General features: G+C 40.3%; 1 protein-coding gene across 9 annotated transcripts in view; it reads left to right on the plus strand.

The window, feature by feature from the left end:
• Nucleotides 1–23,610, plus strand: part of MACROD2 (mono-ADP ribosylhydrolase 2) — an 841,709-nt gene that overhangs the window by 739,620 nt on the left and 78,479 nt on the right. For all 9 annotated transcript variants that reach the window (XM_056486344.1, XM_056486346.1, XM_056486345.1 and 6 more), the window contains exon 9: nucleotides 16,568–16,649. In XM_056486344.1, coding sequence (XP_056342319.1) covers nucleotides 16,568–16,649 — 82 coding nt within the window. The remainder of the gene's footprint in view (nucleotides 1–16,567; nucleotides 16,650–23,610) is intronic.

The following is a 23,610-nucleotide window of genomic DNA, read 5'->3' on the forward strand; positions in this document are numbered from 1 at the left end:
TTCCAGGCTCCTGTGAAGGAGCTCTGCAGGGAGGTGAGGCATAGAAACACAGATCCAAGTGTCCTGCAGCACGTGGCAAGAAAAGTGCAGCAGAAAAAAAAGCCTTGTTCCCAGAGCTGTTCCTTCTGCTGCTGGAGTTCATCAGAGCTGCTTCTTCAATGTTCCAGGAGAAAATGACCCATTCTACAAAAAAAAAAAAAAAAAAAAAAGTTGGTGCCTCTCTTTTCAGTGCAGTAAAAAGAAAATATCTATTTGGAGAGATTTGTATGCAGGTAATGGCAGGATGGAAGTGACACATTTTTCCATGGGGGCAGAAATGTGCAATGCTCATCACAGGAGAGCCTGGCCCAGGTCTCCTCACAATTGAAGTGAGTTCAGTGTGGACAGGTCACAACCAGAGCAGCCTTTCAAATCATGTTGGGGAGTTTCAGCCAGGTCTCCTGCCTCTGCTTTGGTGTTTTCCTGGTGTTCCTCACTTCTGAGGAATGGATAATGCAGTCTTATTGTTGCCAGCTCTTGTGATATTTGATGTTTCTCTGAAAGCTTGAGCTTTGAAGGCCTACAAGACAAAGGTTGTTTTTTTTTTAAACTATTTCATGTGTGATTTTGATATGTTCTAGTCTTTTGTTGTTGGAAAATACAGATGAAAGCATGAACTGAGTTCATAAAAGCTCAGAAATGACAAGGCAGAAGAGATGCCCACATTTATTAGTTTGTGAAATGCTGTGATTTTTAAAGCTGTCATCATGATTAAGGCTGTAAATATGGTGTTTACAGCCACAGTATGTTTTTAGTTCTGCAGGCAGCATGAGGCATTATGAACAGAATGCTCTGTTAGTCCCAAAGAAGTTCAATCACTCCAACAGAATTTCTTAGTAGGCAGAGTTGCCTTCTGAAGAGGAGGATGCCATCTTCATCCTGCACAACTAAAAAATAATAAAAGTCTTCCTCCCCCAAGATAGCATCATCTTGCCATTGATCAAAAGACAGCTCAAACATCCCTTGAAAACTGGCATTTTGAGAGATGGCAGATTTGAAATGTTACAGCTAAAGGACTTCCATTATCTGTAATACAAATCCACATTTTAGAGAGTTGTAATTTAGCCATATACAGTCACTGTGCTTTGACACTTGGCATAAAAATAACAGCCCTGGAGCAGATATTTTTATAAGAGAAGATATTTGAGGAAATTGATTTGACTTTTCAGAGATTTAGACATGTTCAACTTATCTCTCATCACATTAGTCTTACAGAAGTGAAATTTGAGTCAGTTACCAGACACAAGAATATGGAGTTTTGGGTGATTATAACATGATCCACAGCAAGTAATAATTTGGTTTTGATGATGCTGAATAATGTAAATGCAGGGACATGTGTGGGTTTTAACATGGGACTACTGAACATTGGAGTCAGGAGCTAAATCAGGTGGAGTTGTCTCCAGGATCATCTTTGTGGATGCTCCATGTGTACATGCAGGTGAAATCAGAAGTAAAGAATCTGGAAGGAGCTGCTGGGCTCTACAGTGGTCTCACTGTGTGATGTGGAAAATGGCCACTAATTTTCCTTTCTGTGAGATGAAGAAATTCTGTCCTGTCATTGTACAAAGGTCTCAGAGAACCAAGGTTGCAGGGAATAGGTTGGAGTTATTAAAAAGAGATGCCAGATAGACTCACATCTCTTCTGGTTGTTGGAATTGAAATCTACTTTATCTACTGCATTTGCATGAGGTATGCTTTTATTCTTTCTTTTGTTCCCCCTCCACCTACAGCAGATATACAGCTAGTGTACAGTGTTACATACATCTGTAACTTGTTATTACTGAATAATGCACATATCTGGAATGCTGACAGTGCCATAAGGATTTTTTAACACCAAGCATTACTGAACCTTTGGAGCAATTGCATGAAAGCCAAGTGCCAGGTGAGAGGCTTTGCTGTGGGAAATTGCTGTAGCCCTCCAGGAGCCACAGTGACTTGCACCAGCCCAGCCCTCTGTGTCACAGCAGCTGACTCTCCTCTGCCTTCCTGCTCCTTCCCTATTCCTGTCCAGCTAAAATGAGATAAAGCTGTTGCTTTCTGAGTGGGAAAGACTGAGAGCTCACTACAGAGTCAGGCAGAATTAGTGCAGGAGCTGAGCAATATTTTGACAGGCTTGGAGCACCCTTCATCTTGACATGGGGCCCCCCAAAGCTCACATGATGCTGGGAGCTGGTGTGGGATCTCACTGTGTTTACCTTATGGATAAAATATGCAGGGCAGCTGCCCCCCTGGAAAGGTTTGTTAGCTGGCACAGTAAACCCTGTAAAAGGTTTCATCTGTTCCAAGCCAGTCAGTTCAAATATCCTTCCTTTTCTTTTCTTTCTTTTTAAAAATCTCCAAATTAATTTCTCTGTTTCAAGTGGGGCAAATCAGTCCAAACTTTACTGAGCAATGTTGACCACATCAGATATTTCCCACTCTTGTTTTCCTTTTTTCATTAACTGGAGAACAAAAAAATGATGCTGAATAAATACACACACCTATCACTTATCAAGGGTGTAGCAGGGGAGTTGTTAATAGAGATGGGTGCAGGCTGTTACAGACAAGGTTCTTGAAAACTCTGTAAATCTGAACATCCAGAAAGACTTTTACCAGAGAAATTCTTGGCTGGGTTTATCCCACACAGACTAATTTATATTATGGATAGGCATGTGTTTAGACAAATACAAGGCATGCATAAAATATCTCCTGATTTGAGAGCAGTAACAAGGATGGAGTGCATTGCCACCAGGTCAGCCAGGGAGCTGGAAACATGGGGCTGACCTGTTCACAGGTGGTACTCAGGCCAGCTGTAAGTCATCACTGTTCCTCTTAACTAATCAGGAGAATGATGTAGTTTTATTGGTTTCTGGCTATTTTAGACTTTCCCCTGTGAATGTGATCATGGAGAAGCAATTTTGGGCAAGGCTGGGATAGCCAGGCTTATTTTTTTTCAAGACAGATGCAACAGATGTGCTTGTAGGTACAAAACATGACCCTTGTGAAAGCTCTCTGAGCTCTTACTTGTAAAGGAAAGCTCATGGTCATAGCATTTCCTCAGTCACAAAGGATAGAGGGGGGGAAAAACAAAGTCCAGCCAGAGGGGGATTATAGGGAAGCAAATCACAGCTATGATAGGGAGAGATAATGATGATACCATCAAGTTCTTACATAATCACCTTTTCAAATGATCTCCTTTTCACCAGGACATCAGAAAATAATCTGAGACCTACAGCTCTCACAAAGATGAAAAGGAATAACAGTTCTGTATTACATCCATTACACCTGTTACATCTTGTAGAGGTCAAAGAGAATGAGTTAAATCACAGCTAACACCAGTGAGCCACTCTTCTCAAATATTTTGTGCAAACGAGGAGAATGCAATAAAGGTTTACAATCTCTCTATACAATGTTAATTACAGAGTTTTGAAGGCACTGTATACCTGGTATATATTGTGAAGGACTCAGTAATAAATGTGTTACAGAAAATTTCCAGCTGGGGTCCAAATAGGACCATTTAAAGATGTTTTACTGAACAGAAGTGCCAAATCTCTAGGTTAAGGTTTGGCAGTGAACCAAAAATACTTTCCACAAGAAGTGATTATTATGTATGATTCATACAGTGCATCCACATGAGTGAAAATAATACTGCTTAGCTCTCAGTGCTCAAAGTGCTTTTACATTTTCAAAGTGCTGTGCACACATTACTTAATTAATGGAATAAAGTAAGTTACACTTTTATGCATTTAGCATTGACATTTTGACAATAAATGGTTTTGGAGACTTTATATGCATCAGTGCATTTGAGCAGCTTGTATAAATTGTTCTGATGTTCTCAATTGTATTTGAGCAGCATTTTAGTAATTTAGATGCATTTTACCTTATGATGAGCAGATAGATAGAATGAAGGTTATCTGCTGATTGCAATGTGCCATAAAAAAAGGCAACTTCTTGTCCTTTCTAGTAAATCATAAATCTGCTCACTTGCTTATGTTCTGGAATCCACAGCAGAACTAAACACACCAGTGGAAGTCAAAACCCACTAAAAGACATCATTAGTATTCCAACTGCAGAAACGGAGCTCCATCCAGAAGATGGATTTTGTGGAATTGGTATACCCAGTGTTAGGCATAGGGACTTGGTAGAGTGCTGGAACATCTGCTGGCTGTTTTCAGAGGAATGTCAGCCTATTACCATCTATTAAAATTGATTTTAAAGTGATCCCTTAGAGATGAATCTCATTTTTCCCCTATCAGTCCTTATGAAAAGTGTTGGCATACTGTCGATATTTATATCCCATTGGTTTGGGTTTTTTTCTTCTAAACAGCCTATATTAGAGTTGCAATATCCTCTGTGGAAGGCATCTGTCTATCATATCAAGCTGGCTTAATCACCTTTTACATAAGGATGTTTTGGCTAGATTGCTCTCCCCAGCTCACAATGCCAAACCTAGAATCATATCTGCTCTCAAGCACAGATTTTCCTTTTTGGTCCCAGCCTCTCCCAGCTACAGACTTCCCAAAAGCAGGCTCTGAGGTGCAGCCATTCCACAGGTCGACCCAGTCAAGTTCTTGAGTGTTTGGGAATAAGTATTTTAGATCAAATTTGCCTGACTTGCTGCTCATTGTAGGAGAAGGTTGCATTTAGGTCATGCAGACACCTGGCATGGATTCTTCCAGGATGCTGGGAATCAAGCATTGCAAAATCTTATAAAAATGGCTAATCATTCTACAGTCACTGTTTAACAAAAATGGCATTATTTTGTTGAACCCACCTGAGTGTTTCAGGCACAAATGGGGTGTAGCTCTAGACATTCAGTAAGCAAATGATCCTGAGTTGATCTTGTTTTTGGAAGAGACACTGGACTGAGTATCCTGGTAATGGAAGTGTTTTTTCTAGCAGTACTGTAAATTTAACAGCATCCACTTTTATCTGGTTCTGTCTTTTTCTGGTGGCAAAAAGATTATCTCCAGCATTAGAATAAAACAAATACAGCATTTAAGAAAATCAGCCTTTGTCCTTGGAAAATGGCCTTTAATGGCTTGCATTAATGAGATTAATTTGATCTCTAAAAGACCAATAACTTAATCATATAACATTTTCTTCAAGGAGAGAGAGATTAGGTAATATTTACATAAATAAGATTCAGTATAGGTTTTAGTAAGACCAGTGGTTTCAGAGCTGTTTCAAGTTATGCCATGTGGCCTTTTTTCTTGGGAAGCAGGTCTGTTACCCCTTTACTTTGCTTCCACAACAGGAGTTGTAATCACCTCATTGGGTAGGAATTAATAACTTTCTATACTGATGTTATCTCTACCCATGCTAACAGAGGCTATATTGAGGGGCTGGGAGGAGAATTTGCAGCACATTGCTGCATCTTAGGTGGGAACTTTTCATCCCCTAAAAGTGCAACTTTCATGACATCTGCTGAATTTTTGGAAACCTAGATGTAGTCAGACAAAATTGGAGTCCAAGTGCCGCTGTCATTTTCCCAGCAGGGTGGGAACCATTTGGTAGCACTGACCCAAAACCCCTGTGAAATCATCAGCCTTTGTACAAAGAGTGACAAATGTGAACATTAATGGAGGATGAAGGTGAGAATGATAAAAGAAATGATAGCAAACAAGGGAAATACTCAGTGGGAGTTTTCTTCTGGACTGCTCTCATTTACATTAGGTTTGAGAGGGTTCATGAAATCATGTATTTTGAAAAGCTTTCTGAGGTGAAACTTTCTGGGCTTTAGATGCTTACATAATTTTGTATGTGGAAGTCATCTGTCCTCTTTTGATGAAAATACTTTAAAAAGTTGAATTTTAAACCAACTTTGTAAGATCCAGACAGTTTTTTTTTCCTTTGCAAATAATGTAGAAAATATTGTGAAAACATCTGGAAAGTATCCGAGTCCCTGAGGGGGGTGAAACCTTTGCTCAACCTCAGTGAGAAAATTGTTGCTGAATTTAGCATGACTGCCTGTAACAGTGCACTTAAAAAGTTGTTTAAACTGCCCTCATCTTCCAGGAATTGTTTCTCCTGCTCTTTTTCTGCAGTTCAGCTGTTGTGCACCCTTCAGGAGTCTCAGTACCAGCAACAGGGAGCTTTGCTTTCCAGGACAAAATGGGATCCCCATTGCTCCTCCAGCATCGTGCATCCTGGCACTGGCTCTAGCATCCAAACTTAAATTATTCATTATTTAGCCACTGGAACAGTTTGTCCAGAGAAACTGTAGATGTCCCATTCCTGGAAGTATTCCAAGAAAGGCTGGATTGGGCTCTCAGCAACCTGATCCAGAGGGATCCACCTGTCCGTGGCAGGGGGATTGGAACCTGATAATCTTTAAGGTCTCTTCCAACCCAAACCTGTGCTTTGTTGATTCTCACACCTGTCTGAAGTGTAGGAGGTGCCATTACTTGGTCTCTCTGTGTGATTTTAAGCTCTGGGGCTGTTTTGTATTCATAATCTTGCAGCAGCCACTGTGATAATAGCAAGGAGGTGATCACATTACTGTGTTCAAGCATATTGTGGTTTTTGAGTGATGGAGTCTGAGCAAGTAATGCTGATTCTCCTGCTGGCCCCAGGAAGGAGTGGGAATTTTATCAGTAGATATTATGTGGTGCTGAAACAAAGCTGGCAAAAAACATCAAAACCATGAGAATTTTCCAAAGTGACACCTCAATCCAGAAAGAGCTGGAGCACAAGAGTCTTGGGAATTGTCTGCCACAGGTTCAGTCCCCAGACGGGTTTAGGATATTTGTAATCATAGGGAACTTTGGGATATTTAAGTCCAACTTGTACTAAAAAGATAGTGAAAAATTGATGTTGTAAGGTAAAATGTGATGCAAAAACTTGGCTTATGGGATCTCAACACCCTGCTTGATTGTATGCCACAATTCCATCTTATTCAGCGAAGCTCCACAATGAGGATCTAATGATAACTCTCAGTAAGCTGATGATTTATCTCCTCCATAAGGCATGGTTGTTGCAAAACTGCCTATCAGATATTTTCAGAGTACTATCCTTCACAAGCCCTTATTTAATGCAGTGATATTTGCATGCACACTCTCTCTTCCCATTTGCCATTTTGTCACTGAGATAGCAAATTACATTCATCAGAACCCATTCATTCCCTGAATGCAGGATTATCTTGGCTGTGTCAGCTGCCCTATGACTGGGAGCTGTGAAAAATTGAGGTGGCCTTCAGATATTCCAAACATGTATCTTCAGAGGACAGTAGGTATTAAGCTGGAAAAGAATAATGGGCTTTATGTCATCGTGTTTATGTGGCATAGGAGTGAATTGTGCAGATTGATGGATATCTTGGTAAAAACAAATGCATTCTTAAGCTACTCTACTGGCCCTTCCCTGACAAGTTTTAGTGACCATCAAAAGGAATATACTGAGATGTTCCCTTAAATCCTAGGCTGGTTTTACGGGTTATTTCACCTTTAGGAAAATGAAAAACTTTTTGTAGTTGAGAACAAAACCACATGTGGACTATTAAGGACTGGTTATTTTATAGCCTGTCTGTGTTTATATAACAACTACAGGACTGTCACATCTTATTTGTCATATAATTGTGCAATAAGTAACTGGGACATACACAAGTGGCTGACAACAAATTGTGAATTCCTGTGAAAATGCTGTTATGATTTCTTGTTTGAGATCCTGGTTCTTTAGGACAACCATTCTGCTTGTCAGGCATTTGCTTTGTTCACACACAAAAAAGTAACAGCTCAGCATAAAGAAGGCCAAAAGGGAAAGTTCTACCTGCCCTTGAATAATACACTGCATTAAAAAAGGTATTGAAGGTATTCACAGAGTGAATTCTCTCACAAAGAATAAGTAACTTTTAAAAAACAATCAATGTACAAGGGAAAAAGAGTTATCAGTATTGATTCACACAATATATAGATGCATTGAAAAGATATTTCCACCAGAGGAAAAGAGTGGTGTGCAGTAAAGTTTTTGAACTTTGCATGGGACCATGCAAAGTCACATGATGGGTTGTTTTTTTTTTCATCTGTAGCATCTTTGGTCAAAAGAGAACAGGAGGAAAAAACCGAGGGTCCTACTCTACTCCTGCTGTTCTTGTTTCTCTGTGACCTTGGGCACATCATATCTTCACCTGGCAGCAGGGATCTGTCAGAACTAACACAAAAGTGGAATGCTGACCTGTGCTTGAGAACTGTGGGTAAAAGTGGTTCTCCACTGGAAAGTTTTATGCATTTTAATATGTTTCAGTTATGTAGAGATAGGCTTGAGCCATAGTGACAGCAGTACTGGTGTATCTGGTACCTGTGATACTGGGATTATCAACAGCCCTCAGCTCTTGAGTATGAGCAGACCTGTAGGACCAAGCACAAAGGACAGGGAGAGACATTCTGGCCATATTTTGAATTTTATTGAATTTCAGTGTTAAAGGTGTTGCTACTTCATTTTGTTTTAGAGGCAGAGATTGCTGCAAAGCCTTATGTACTAGGATGCTGTTTGTATTAATATTTTAAGCTGGTAATAAATTTCTGGTGGTTTTTTTTTTTGTTTGTTGTTTGTTTGTTTTTTTGTGTGTTTTTTTGCTTTGGTTTGTTTTTTTTTAAATTGCCCTTGGACTTTTAATTATCTTTCACTCCAAGCTAAGTATGTGTTCCATCATGAAATAGGATATTAAAGCTAAAGAAACAAAGGATGTTTCTAATTTTGTTTTTTAACTACCATAGAAACCATTCCACTCCGTGATAAGAATAAATAATTTTATAATTCATATGGTTTCTATTTTTTTTTCCTCAATGGCTAACTAAGTAATATGATGGTTTAAGTAAGAGTTGCTTCTTCACAGCTAGTCTTCCACAGGTATTTGCTCTTGATGCAATATCATAACTCTCCATTAATACCATTACTTATAAGAGGTTTGCAGTAATGTAAATTTTTATTTAGGCTTTTGCTTTGGATTCCAAAGAATATCAAAATTCAAATCCATGAAAACCAGAGAGCACAGTTCTGAGAGAGTACATCTCTCCCTGGATTGAAGGGTAACCCAGAAATATCCTGTTTGCCTGAGGCTGGGCCCATTTGTATGATTGCAAGATCAAGTAAACACGGGGTGTTCTGGCTCAGGTCTGCAGTGGCTTTGAAGCTGTGCCAAGAGAAAAGCTCTTAAGGCCAGGTGAATAGCTCTGTGAACATCATCACACAGTTCATTGATTGTCAAGTTCACCGTATCACCAGTCTGACACCTCTGCCCTGCTTAAATCTTGTTCCGAGGATAAAGGCAGCACCAAAGCTTTCTATTTGCCATAAATACATGACTGAAGTTCTTCTTGAGAGTAATTCTGCAATTATAGACCATGATGTCATGCCAGAAGGAGCAGACAGTCAGCTAGGCTTTATGCTGTAATGGTTTCTGTGAAATTAGCAATAATACCAGGAGGCTGAATTTTAATTGACAGTGCTATGAAATAAGTATTTATAGGGCCTGAAGCATTCAACTTGCGAAAGTGTGTGAAAACTTCTGGTGTCAACCCTGCTGGTCTCCAGGGGGAGATGCAGTCCTCACTCCTGGTTTGGCCAGACAGGCTGCTGTCTGGACAGCTGGCCAGATGTTCGTGGTGCTCAAGAAAGGAAGCATCTCTGGCAAAGTGGATCACAGCTGCTGGGAGGTATATGGCAGATGGCTGTGTTATTCTACAAAGCTGGTATTTCCATCTGTTGGCTGCAATAGGATTACCAGAGGATCAGATCAGGCAGAGGGTAGGCTGAAGCGGGGAGAGGCAGCAGGAGAGAGAATCATCTACCTGTTCTTCAGCTGGGCAGAACCAGATGTTGGTCTCTATTTCTGGATGTAGTCAGTTCAGCGCATCAGCTCAGTTACAGGCAGAGAGGAACTCTGTCAGAAAAACAGAAAAGAAAGAAACAGCAAATAGGGTCCCTGAGGATAAGCAAGAGCTATGGACTTCAGAACAGAAAACTGAGCCCTTGTCACAGAAACAGAAGAGATTTTACATAATGTGCAGGGACCAGCTAGAGCACTCACAGCTTGGTCCTAAAGTGCATGAAAAATCTCTTGCTCCTTATTCTGAGCTTTTCACAGCTGAGATTTTGATTCAGTGAGAGCATGCCTTGGAAACAAGACTTAGGTTGCTTTTGTTCTCATTGGTCTCTCCAAGGGAAGTTTTGCCAGGTTATGAAAGCTAACAGGGCTGTCCATGCAATCATGGTCCAAACAAAGGAAAATGTTCAACATTGTTGAATGTTAGGAAGTTTAAGTTTGGGAGGAGCCTTACAGACCATCTCATTCCAAACCCCCTCCTTTGGGGGTTGTCCTGGTTTGGAGGACAAGTGTCTGCTAAGAAAAAGCAGGAGCCTCTCTTTGAAATGGAGAATGTAAACCTTTTCTAAATTATTATAATTTTGAAATTAAGGGGCTTTCAGGGAAAGATATGGGAATTAGGAATAACAGTTCTTTACTAGGAAAATTAAAATAGAAATACAGTATTACAAAGAACAAACCCAAAACACTGACAGAGTCAGAATCCAAGCTGACACCCGTCAGTCAGTCAGGGTGTTGGCACAGTCCCATTCAATGGTGGCTGCATCCTCCTGCAGTGGCAGATGTGGTTCAGTTGAAGCAGTGATCCTGTAGAAGGGTGCAGTTTTCCTCTGAAGGTCCAGTGATGATGTGGAAAGGTCTGGTTTTCCTCTGGAATCCAGTGGAAAATGCTGCTTTGGTGTTCCAGTTTTTATCTAGGTAGGAAAGGCCTGTCTCCTCCTCATGGCTGGAGCATCTCCCAGGGGGATGATGTAATTTTATCACTCATGCAGTGGAACTCAATGGCCCAGCAGCAGATGATATCTCCTGGAGGAAGGATGGGTTGTGGAAAAGATAAAGATGATTGCCCCAGCTGGTTTTAAAGATGCCCATTAGCAGATAATATGCGCCAAGAGATAAGGGTCACTGCCCCACCTGGCTCCACCAACAGATGGTGACAGAATTCACATTTCTGGTCACATCCTGTGTTGCAACCCAAGACAGGAGTCTTTTACTAGACCAGATTGCTCAAAGCCCCCTACAGCTTTGAACGTTCAGAGCTCCTTTCTTAGCAATTTAGTCAAGGCATATTGATGGGTTCAGGCAGCTGTGAGCTGTGTCTGTGAAGGATATCTTTGAGAAAGTATATAACATTTAAGGTAATTAAATGCCTGTATCAGAAGAATTGAATTCTTGAGGAGGCAAATGTTCTGTCTGGTGCTGCAGAGTATAGGTGCCAATCCAAGCATGCTGAAGTCAATGAAAAAGATCTCTGTTTTGCTTCACTGAGTTTTGAATTAAATCCATGGAATTTTGATAAACTAAAAATATTTCTGCAAGCTTCTGGTGCTCACTGTTGCCTTCTGACAGTAGGCCGTAATGGGATCAGGCAGGAGTGTTTATGAAAGGGATTTGCTTCACCTACAAAGAGCAAAAAGCTGCTTCCTTCTCTTTGTGCTGTATTATCATTCAATTTGGTATTGGGAAACATTTTTTGTAAATTCACATTGTTTTTCTATCATGTATTTTCTGGTAAGATTTATGTGATGATGAAACTTTTTGTTGCATATAAAAAGCAGTCACTTCCTGATAGATAAATGTCTTGATGCTGGAGACATGCATGAAGTACTTGGGAGTGCTGAAACACACTTGGGTTTGTTTTCATGGCAAGCTGCTGTTTTGTTAGGACACAGGGTGGCAATGACATGGAAACACTCATTATATGAAATACTCTAGAGAGCCTTTTGGTCAGAGTTCTGCTTCAGATCTGTGTTGGATATATCCAGCTTGGCACTGGGGTATATGTACAGCTATACCTATGAAAGCATTTGGCATGTCCTGTGGATTGTGCTTGGTAAAAACTCTTTGAAGCAATGCATAGGTGCACAGCCAGGTGTTCCTGTCCCCTAGGAAGGGTAATAGGAATTTCCTATTCCTATTTCTAGAATTCCTCTTCCTAGATAGGGAAATGAAGCCAGGGGAATCACATAACCTGCCTGAGACCACAGCAAAAGAACTGTGGGGTTCTATATACTGAGAACTACCTCACCAAAAGAGCTGAGATAAAAACATAGACATTTTTGATGCTAAAATATATTGTGAATCACAGACAGGCTTGGGTTGGAAGAAACCTGGAAGTTCACCTCATTCCAACTCCCCTGCCATGGCCAGGAGCACCTTCCACTAGAGCAGGTTACTCAGAGCCCCATCCAGCCTGGCCTTGAGCACTTCCAGGGATGGGACATCCCCAGTTTCTCTGGGGAACCTGTGCCAGGGTTTCCTTCATTGTAAGGAATTTCTTCCTAACATCTAATCTTAATCTCTTATCTTTTAATTTAAAAGTATCCCCCCACATCATCCTATCTTTATATATCCATGTAAGAAATCTCTGGGTTTTTTGTAAAGGTGTAAATTCCTACTATAGCTGCTGCTGCAAGCAGAGATGTGCATGTAAGCATGCAGTGTCCTCCTACACATTGCAGTAGAGGGCAGGGTCCTTTAGGATGAGCTTAAGGGACCCTCAGCAGCTTTCCATCATTCCTGTGGGTGTCCCTGAGCACCCACCTGCCCAGCCTTCCATAGGTGCTCTCATAGACCATCTGTGGTCTGTGAGTGAACTCACCCAGGATGCAGCAACTCACCAATAAATTGAAAATTCACGACATGTAAAGTGCTCTCAAAGCCACCAACTAACAAAAGCCTAAAGATCAAAAACCAGGAAGAAATTTTTTTGCCACTCTCTTTGCACTTTCTAAGATCAGTGCTGCTGCTATTAGACCAACTGTGCCTTTATAAGCATATCTCATGAACTGTAAACAGCAGTGGAGATTGTTTTCAGTTCATGAGATATGGCTGTATCCTTCAGAAACTCTGTGTTAGAGTCCATTCTACTGCAAAAAATGTGTCCAAGGCCAGTCTGGATGGGGCTTGGAGGAATCAGATCTAGTGTAAGGTCTTGCCCATGGTGGGGGAATTGGAGCTGGATTATCTTTGAGGTCCCTTCCAACCCAAACCATTCTGTGATTCCAAAAAAAGTAGTTGGAGTCCTGTAAGTCCTGTAGAAGTTTACTTAATTCTTATCAGGTGCTGCTAACAAAACCACCTGGAAGCTATCTCCATAAAAATTAAATAAAGCCTGGCTAGGAGAGCAGGTTAAAAAAAAAAAAAAAAAAAAAAAAAAAAAGGGTAAGAAAAAAACAATCAAATGTACTCACAGCCTTGAGCTGTGAAGGTGCCTAAGTGAACAGCTCATGCATTTTAACTCCCTGTGCTGCAGTGCTCTTTATTTTGGGGTTCTTTGATCCACCTATTCACAGCTGTAAAGTGAGCAGAATTTAATCAGACTCTGACAGGGCATGGTTGATTTTAATACGAGCCTTCAAAAAAGAGCTGTCAGTCAGGGATGAGCTGTAATCCCTTCAACCTGGAACTCCTTTACAGTTCTGCTGCAGCTGAGTGGTGCTTGGTCAGCAGTGGAGGAGCTGGGCATCTCAAAAGGCACTGGGGTTATCTGGGCACTGTCAGGGCAGTCTACAGGGCTATTCCTTACCCTCTCTAAAGGAGTGGTGTAATGAAACTGGAATTTCCAGGCCACGTGAGAGGAGGGATTTCCTTGTTGAATAAGGAGTGGCTTTCCTAACTGCACATCCCAAAAATCCTGCTGAGCTTTTGTGGGCCAGCAGGCAAAGTAGGTTGTTAGTCAATTAGATTAAACCTTTCATTATTGTAGCTGGAATGGGCATAGTGAGGACAAAAGCTACTTTCCACACCTAATCTCAAGTTATTTTAGCTGGGGATGTTAGATAAAATAGTCAGTGACTGGCAGAATGATAAAATAGGGGTTAATTTCAGATTTACTATCTGCCAACACATACTATTGGATCAGATAAACACAGGATTTCAGCTGTCATCACAATATCTTATGCATACTTAAAAATAGAGCAGTTTTTCTCACATCATGAAGAAACGGAACAGGTTTATATATAGGATGTGTGCAGTCAGGAGGCTAGAAATTTTGAAATAGTCTGCCAATTCTAGAGAGATTCCCTATTTTTACATTAAGGAATTATATTATAAGTAGTATAAATTCTCATGGAGAAGTTTTATCATTGCCAGCTGCGCTGAATAAATACAAGTAAAGGGAACACCTTGAGAAGTTGGACTATACAGAATGAGGCAAATTTCTGTAGGAGTTTGAGCACAGAATATAAGAGATTCAGAAACTTCTCTGTGTGGGAATATCCTTCCTCCTCTGCTTTATACATTTCCATCCTTGCTCTTTTGTCTGTTCTGGTTCATTGGGCCTATCACCTTTAATGCTTGAAAGTCTGCAAGGCAGAGAGGGAAGTTGACAATGTAGCAACACCCCAGCAATATCTTAATCCAATTCTCACAAGAAATGTGATTTAAGCATTGCTGATTAAAGTCTCCCTCCTGAAAACGCACAGCTTAGGCAGAATCATAGAACCATAGGATAGTTTGGAGTGGTAGGGACCTTAAAGATCATGTCAAACCTCATGTACGTAAAATGTAACACTTTTTGGCAACGATGCTTTATGTTACAAATTGGTGAGTATGGAGAGGAGTATGGCTTTTGGGCTTGAGCACACAGCTAGTATTTGAGTTTTTAATTATATCCCTTTTGAGGAGTAGCTAATGCCATGGTCCAGAATATTTTTAAAATCCAGCCTGGTTTGTTTAGGAGGGATGCACAGAACAGCTTGGCTCTGCAAGCATCATATGAGCAGACAGCAGCAGGCAGTTTCCTTGCTGGAAAATCTGCTGATAGGCTTCCCTGTTCTGCTCTGCTGCCTTCTCTCCTGCTCACAAGCTTCCTTCTTCCTTAACACTAACATATCTTGTACCTTCAGTCTCATAGAGTGTCATAGAATCAGTAGGGTTGGAGACCTCCAAGGTCTTCACATTTAGCCTTTGAGTGAATTCCACTTTTCCCACAAACCCATATTGCAAAGTGCCACATATACTCATTTTTTATCATTTCTAGGGATGGGAACTCCATTATATCCCTGGGGAACCTGTTCTAGTGCTTAGCCACTCTTTCAATGAAGAAATTCTTCCAGATATCAAACCTGAAGTTCCCCTGGTGTGACTTGAGACCATTACCCTTCATATTATTGCTAGCTGTGAAATTACACACCTAGTCTGATCATTCAGATTTTGTCATCACCTTTCATTCCAAGATGTCCTTGTTAGTAGCTGCTGGTATTTTCCAGCATAACTGGTGCTTGCCTGCTCTCATCCCCTTCTGTATTCTACTGGGCTGCACCAAAGTGAGCTCAGAAATTATGTCCTGAGCTGCTCAGCATAACGGTGTCTTTGAAGCCAAGGCTTGGACTTCACTTCTAAGACCAGCTGCAGCAAAAGGACAGCATTTTCTACTGAAGATAAGGGAAAGAATTCACTTCTTGAGAGCATTCCTCTCACTGTTTCCCTGCAGGGGAGAGGCTTATGATTTTTCTAGCACATGCAAAGGCACTCTTGAGGAGTTCTGCTGTGACAGATTGTCCTATTGCCCGTGGAGACACCATGACAGCATAAGATGCCAAATTTCCTATTGCTTGGGCTTCATCCCTTTTTGGTTAAGCTCTTATGCACTTCAGAGAAAGAAATGATTACTGGGTTGCAGGTCCCTCAGCTCAGCTGTAAGAGGGTTTCTTTGTTTTCCATAGCACCCCTCCAAGCTGGGTTTTGGCTACAAAGACATTTTATGCTGGGCAATGCACACAAATAACATGAAGGTATTGCAAGGCTGAGGCCCAGTGTGGGTGTTTTTTAGCCTTAAAGGCTTTAGATTTCTGGTTTTTGTTTTGTTTAGCTTTTTTATTATTTTTGGTCTGTTTCAGAAAATCTTTTCACACACGGTGATCTCCTAAAGAATTTATTTGAACTCATTGGTGGGTGGTGCATACATTATGGGCTGTGGTTTCATTGATATGCTCAGCCTCACTAAGTAGATGGCATATTAAATGTTTTATTTACCCTGTGTGCTACCTGTCATCTAATCAGCTTTTGTGTTTCTGCTGCATTGTGTTTGCATTATAGTGAGAATAAGTGGTTTCATGTAAATTAAAACCACATGAAACCTTTTAAAGCCATTTTAAAACACTAAATGGGTTTGCAAATAGGTTTGTCGGACAAGGATTGGAAAAAGAGCTCTTTGCTTACCTATTTACTCTTCTGTGTGCTTATTAGATGTCCCCACGTGACTTTTTCATCAAACATTGCGTCCCAGTTCTCATCTGGAATGCCAAAGTCGTTTATACAGTGCTTGAGAGCAGTTTGCATAAACAGGAGGTAGTTAACAAAGAATACAATTGTGAGCTGCGATTGCAAAGGTTGTATTATAAATTACAACACAGATGTACAATAAAGTCAAAACATGCAGCACTGTTTTCTTGTTTGCCTGGAGCATAAAAGCATGTTGGCTTAAAAGTTTCTTTGCCTTTATTGACTATTGTTGCCAACAGGGATGATTGTGGTGCTTTCACTGAATCATTTTGTTTCTTACAGGTGGATCGTATCATCTTCTGCGTCTTTTTGGAGGTTGACTACAAAATTTTCAAGAAGAAAATGGGCGAGTTTTTCCCTCTAGGTAGGTATAGTAAGCAAGCACCATTTGACTTTAAAAAGGCACACAGGAAAAATGCAACAGTTGGCATCTTCTTTCCAAAGCCAAATACTGAAATGTGAACTTTCTTTAAAGATCAGCTGCACATAGAGGCTCTGATCCTGGACAAATGCAGACATTTAACTACATCTAATACTGCTTTTATATGCTCAGTACAGCTAATCTCTTCTCTCCATGCTCTGTGTGTATCTTTTCCCAAAACTTGGTGCATGGCACTGGCTCTCTTGACTCTTGAAAAGGAAATTATTTGCACTAATGTATTTAGCTTCTTGTGTATATTGCTTTTCCAAACGCTTTGTACACACTTGGGTCTTTCATTAACAATGCTGGTAAGGTTTCTCTGGGTCTGAAAAGATACCACAGGGGTAGGAGTCCAACTGTGTCTGAATGAAGACTTTAAACTTGAGCTGTCCCTGTGTAAGAATGAATGGGAGAAAGATGGCTCTCACTGGAGCACTTGGGAAATGTTAGCCATTCATCTTGGATTTCACACGGGGGGTTGCTTTCTAGATATAAGGAAACCCGGTGGATAGTAAATTTGCTAATCCCCCTCCTCCTATAAACCTGTGATTTATTTTTATTGTACATCATTATTAATCTGCTCTCCATAATTTTATCAACCCTAAAACTCCTCCCATTTTATTTTGCTTTGTGCTTACATCAGTCCAACTATGTGTGAAAAGATCCAGATTTTAATATTCTGTTTTATCTCCCAATACTCCCTGTGCTGTCTGTCTAGTAATAGGAAACAGAGCTTTAGTGTGTTCAGAGTCATGGGACTGTGTTGTCACTGTAGCCACAGTGGTTTTTTCCTTTTGCTTTGTCTGGTAGCATGGAAATTGTGATATTTTTGTCTACCTCACTAAAACAAAGCTTTTTTGTAGATGACTTTGTAATCACCAGTTTGCAGTGATTGGCAGCTGAAAGTTAAAGACCTATTGGATTATTCAGGTAGCATCAAATGATGTCTAACCATTTAGTAATATTTTTGTCTGGAGCACACTGAACATGCATTTCAAGAAGCTGCATTCATGTCTAATCCATTCATTGAGTGATTTTATTTTTTTGTCAGTGTTTCCAAACCAAAGAATAAAGTGGCAGTACCCTGCCTACTGCTGCTGGCTGTGTTACTGCCCTTCAGATTAAGTGAGAGAAGAATATAGCATCAAGTTGTCAACAAATCAAGAGTATTAATGCTCACTTTCATCTGTAAGGCCTTGGAAATTGTGGTGTAAAGCCTGGTATTGTTTCTGTAAATGTAAAACCCACCTGGGTTTGAAAGTCTGAGAGACAAGAAGCTGCTTCAGAGCTGTATCATGACAAGCCCAAAGGCAGAAAGACAGTAAAGTGGAAGATTTATTTCATTTGGATTTTTTTTTAAACTCCTTGAACTCCTGTTTGCAGAGAACCTGTGCAGCTGGGTCTTGTGATATAGAAAAACATACAGTTGCATTACACCATGTTATGTAGATGATCTGCCATACCATGGTTTTAAAAGTATGTTTATCCTCATGTATGTAAAGGTTTTATGATATTTTTTTTGCTCAAGCTAGAATTGGGATTCTGATATGTGACACAGACAGGTGGTCATAGTAGTGACCCTCTAAATCCAGTGTTTTACATATGTGTCTATAAAAAAGATTCATCCAAAATTTACAACTGTCCAGAGAAAGTTTAGTTCTCAGTATCAGAAATTCAGATAGATTATTATAGGATTAGGTATAGATTATTAAAATACCTTAGGACCCATTTTCAGAGACTCCTAGTCACAATTTTCTCATAACTAATGATTCTGATCTTGATATGCCTTGATGTTACTAGATCTGCTGTCTAATTAGCCAGTGCCTTAAAAGGAGCCAGTTTAGCTCTAGAGCTTTGTTCCTGATGCAGTGAAGGATTTTCTGCGGGTGAATCAGTAGCCAGGGATTGGGGAAATTTTTATTTTAGTGTTTTATTTTTAGTGTCTTTAGATCTTCAACTTGTGAGGAGACAGGGAGAGGCAGGACTTTCTTCCCAAATGACTCTCCTATAGTGTTTCCTTCACAGAAGGCTTTGCTAACATGGTTCTGTGTTCAAGGAATTAGCAACTGCCTCTACCTTTGGCAGTAAAGTCCTGATATTTTTACTGTGGAAGAAATTTATGAAACTAGTGGTTTTATTTTGATTTAAAGGAAATCTATTAATTTAGTGAAAATAAAGTCTTTAAGGATAGACTTGCCCTAAATTTAAATTGATAGGAGACTATCTAAACACTCACAGGAGAAAATAACATTGAGGTATTGCTTTAAGCTTAGAAAAAAGACTAAGCATTTTAAAAGTTCATCTTGCATTCAGAAACATTGTGAAATATATCTACTTTAACAGATGTGGACAAAAATGCTTAGAAAGAAGAATATATTCATGGAGTTATATACATAAATAGTTATTACTTTAAACCCACTGCATTAATAAATCCAAAAAGACATGCAAGTGCTTCATCTAGTCAAGTGATAATGAAATGAAGCTAGAATTACACCTCAGTGCATTAGAGTAAGTGGAATATAGATATAGGGAAATTGTTCCATTAGTTGAACATATCATTAGGCCTATTTTGCAAGTGGAATGCCAAAGAAATTAGTCAAGTATTAATATTGATATGAAGAAAACTGCCAAGAGCCTTGTCATTTTCAAACTTTAAATATATAGGGGGAAGAGACAGACTTGGAAGTAATGTCATGTCTTAGCAGTGTAACAAAGCTGTGCAGTAACTGAGCAGTTGTCACTGTTTCAGCATTTCTGATTCAATCTCAGTGATTACAGAGCCCAAGCCAGAGCCTGCAGGCTCCAAGAGGGAGCAGAGCACCACTTATCTCCAATTCAGACATAGGTTCTCATGTCAGTCCTGTCCAGAAAGGTCCTGGATTGGTTCATCAAAGGGTCCTAGTCAAGGCAGAATTTTCTATTGATCCTCTGGGGTTTTGCTGACAAGATTTTGTATATTCTAGTAAGAAAAGAGCAGTAGAATGAACAACTTTATTAGCTTAAGATGGATTGCTGTTTTAATATATTAAACAGTGCCACAATGATGGGGTTTTTTTTCTTTTTATGAATTGGGTCCCATCTCCTTGTGCAATGATATAGCCCAGCTATTCTCCCTTCACCAGTGTTGGAACATTCTCTCTACTTAAGCTGAGAGAATGTCTTTCAGGCAAATAAAATATCTTTCCCTGCAGTTCTGGCTCATATGTGTAGTTCCTGCATTGCTGGATTCATTGCTATTAGTATGAGTGAGTTTTCTGGGAAAAGAGCTGCTACTTAGATAATTTTTTTCTTTTGGAATGCATTGTTTCTTCTACTAGAACTCTATATGGAGTCTGAACATTAGACATTACTTTCCTTGCTAACTAAACATATTTATAAGACTTACCAGCAAATTGAATCCCCCCTTGAAAACTTTGCCAACATTTACCTTGGAGTGATGCATACTTCTAGGATTCTATACATAGGAGGAAAATTAAGAGCATTTGTAAACAGTTGCCAGCTGGAGCAAAGGTACCTTTTTTCTTTCCTTCCTGTATTCTGTGTACACAGTTACCCAATATGTCAGACAGATAATCTTGTAAGGACCTTTGGCAAATGCTTATTTTTCATGGTGGCTGTCATATATTATGAACAGTTTATCTTCAGTTGTAATGCTTAAAGTATTTCTAAATCTACCACCTCTTACCAGTGGATTGGAGAGGAGAAACATTTTTTTCTGAAAATGTTTTTAGACAAAAGTAGCACTATAAAAGGGATGTCCTGTGAAGCTGCAGCATCCAAGGTTATTTTACTACTTTCTGCTTTAAACACAGTAACAAAACTACTTCCCTAAAGCATTGCAAAAATTTTTGGAGAAAGGATGTTTGCACTTTCACTAGGCCTGTTGACAGATGGAAGGTGCATGCTTTTAGACTCATGTCCTTTTAGAGCTAATGAAAGGATGCTGAGCCCAAGAGCTTTAGCTTTTTTTTTTTTGCTTTTTTTTTTTTTTTTTTTTTTTTTTTTGAACCATTATCAGCTGGTGTTAGAAAAAAGAGAGAGATGTTGCTTCATCTTGAGAAAACTCTCTTCCCTCTATTACAGGTTATGATATTTAATGCATTTTCTGCTTTCATCCTGGTTGATGAAAACACTGTTTCCCCTCTCCAAACCCCATGGATGAGAGCTACTGCCTTATAATAATTCTGTTCCTTCAGGAGGGTGCACAGCATCCTGCTTGTGCATAAAATGTGCAAATATATTACAATTGCAGAAGAAATCCATTGTTAAGAGATCTCCCAGGCTTGGAATCAAATTGGAAACTGTCTAAATGGCTGAATGAAGGCCTTTGTATTAAAAAGACCAATCTCTGCACTAATACGTGAGCAAACTCCCAAGCAGGGGCTGTAATTCCTGTGCTGGTATTGAGAGGCATCTCTCTCTGCTTGCTGTGGCAGACCACTGGGGCTGGAGCAGTCCTCTGCACGAGCACAGGAGTCATAAGTTAGCCCTTAGTAAGTAATCCTGTATCAAATGGATAATTCATCTGATAAATTTAGCCTCTCTATTTGCATTTGCAGCGTTCGTGAGCCAGTTCGTTTCCATAATTCATCACCTGAATGTATTCCACAAAATATTTTTCATGGGCTCTCAGTGGAGAGGTGCCAAGCAGTTTACTGGAAGTGCCCAATATCCTTTAAGGGAGGCTTCACCTGGGCAATGATTTGCCTCATAAGTCACAAGGCTCTGGTTTTCTGGCTGGTTCAGGCTGGAGTACAAAGGCCACCAGAGCTTGAGGCCCCACAGAAATGTCCTTTAGGGAGTAAGATCTGGGGGAGTTTGATATCTCCTTGCTTTTCTTCTCCTGATCAGTAAGAGCCATCCTGAATGGTTTTGGTTGGAGCTGCTTTTCCTGTTTCCATGCAGGTTTTCCAGGTTGTCTTCAGAGCTGATGAACACCTGTGATCTCACAGGGTGAAGCTGGAAGCAGTCAGACTCTCTTGGCTGCTTTCCCTCACAAAGCTTCCAGAGATAAGTGAGGATTTTTTGGTGGGTGGAAGGTGGAAGGCAGCAGTCAGTTTAGAGAAGTTATGGCATGCTAATGTCTTCATCAGGGTGCAAAATGCTCTCTGCATCACTTGAACTGTCTTTATATTGGAAGATATCATACTCAGATGGCTCCTGCAAGGCCCCTTGTTGAGGGACTTAATTCAAACTAGCTGGGGAGAAGCACAGCCCCATTTTTCCCTCTGATGGTTCCTTGGCTCTCAGCAGTGGAGGCTTCCAAGGAAGCACTGCCCATCTGGAGGAGCATCTGCCCATAGGCTGGAGGAGCCTATGCACTAAAATAGGATCTTGGCTTTGCTCTAGTTCTCTCCCACAGCACCTTCAGACCCTGATAAAATATCCATCCAGTATAAATAAGTTGCTGTAAAAACTGTTCTTAATCCAGAAATTTAAAATAGCCACAATGTTTAAAATACTTGTCCATTTTGAAATTTTACCTCAGAAAGTCTCCAGGTCACTGAAGGCTAAATGTGTCTATAAAACTGTAAACCAAAATTTTTCTATGACTTTCTGTCTTAATTTGCCATGGTAAAGACTGTGCCAGTCCTACCTCTCTTTGGGGTTGTCTGTTTTGCCCATTTTGCCAAGGTCTCAGTGTAGTGCAGGAAAGTGATCAAGCAGCAGCTCAGAAGTGGTGCTTGGGGGACAGAGTTTATAGTTGATGGTTCAGATACTGTTTTCAGCATCTTAGGAGATATATGCAGATCAAGGAAGGGTTCCCAGCACTTTCCAACATACCAGTGGGTTTTCAGTACCTAAAAAGAAGTTAATGAGTAGTTTCCCACTTCCTTTTGAATCATAATAAAAACTTCCTGCTATGATCTCATTGGAATTATTTTCTGGCCAACTGCTGACAGAGAATTGCTCTAGACTTTGTGTGTTGCAAGTGTTGGTCACCTAAAAATGTGGTTTGAAAGAGGCTTGTGATACTGCCTGCACTACGGTCTGGAAAACCATTTACCTCCTCATTCCTGATGGCAGCACTGTCACAGCTTGGAGAGCAGGGCATGGATCAGCAATGGGACCATAACCTATAATGTTGTCAGGAGCTTTTGCTTTGCTAGATGGAGCCTCATTTTCTTTGTGTCTTTGCATCTTGTTGGGGTCTTTCTTGTCTCCTTTTGTGTGACTGACAACAGAGCCTGCAATCAATCCAGAATTCTGGGAGAATGTCTGTTTCTATTTGTTTGTCCACTCACTCCAAATGGGAGACACTTGGATAGGCACTGCATTGGTGGCAGGTGGGTGAGGATGCCCTTGAAGGCACAGGGGTCATTTAGATGCAAGGATCAGGTTGCTGTGCATGATAACAGCATGAAAGAGCTTAGGAAGATGATGAGCCTGTTATTAGAAAGGTGAATATGGAGCAGATATTTGCCATCTCTTGTAACACAAGGAGTGTAAAGTGTTCCAGGAGATGGTGAATCTGTATGAAAGCAAGCAAAAGGAATTGCAATTACAATTACAATCTAAGAGTACTTGATAGGAGGTGCTGCAGAGCCTGTAGGTCATGGTCTGTGTGTAACCCTAGGCTCAGGGAGTGACTGAGATGGAGAAGTGTGTTGCTGTTCTCTTCTGTACTCAGCCCTTCACACATGGATGCCTGGCACCAGAAAATGAACAAGCAGCTTTTTCTGTTTAATACATTATGTGAATACATCTTTGATCGGGGATCTTTACTTCCTGCTTGTTGGGTATTGTGGCATCTCATTAAAGCATTCCAAGGGCATTTTATGTCGTCATCAAAAATATCCTGTCCTCTCTGGCCACAGACTCCAAATTACTTCATGTGCTCAACTGCTTCTTATTTCCAAGGATGCAGTTAAATTTTGGGGTTGTCTCATTTGATTACCTCTGC

This window comes from Oenanthe melanoleuca, chromosome 3 (genome assembly GCF_029582105.1).
Source record: "Oenanthe melanoleuca isolate GR-GAL-2019-014 chromosome 3, OMel1.0, whole genome shotgun sequence".
NCBI classification, from domain to species: domain Eukaryota; kingdom Metazoa; phylum Chordata; class Aves; order Passeriformes; family Muscicapidae; genus Oenanthe; species Oenanthe melanoleuca.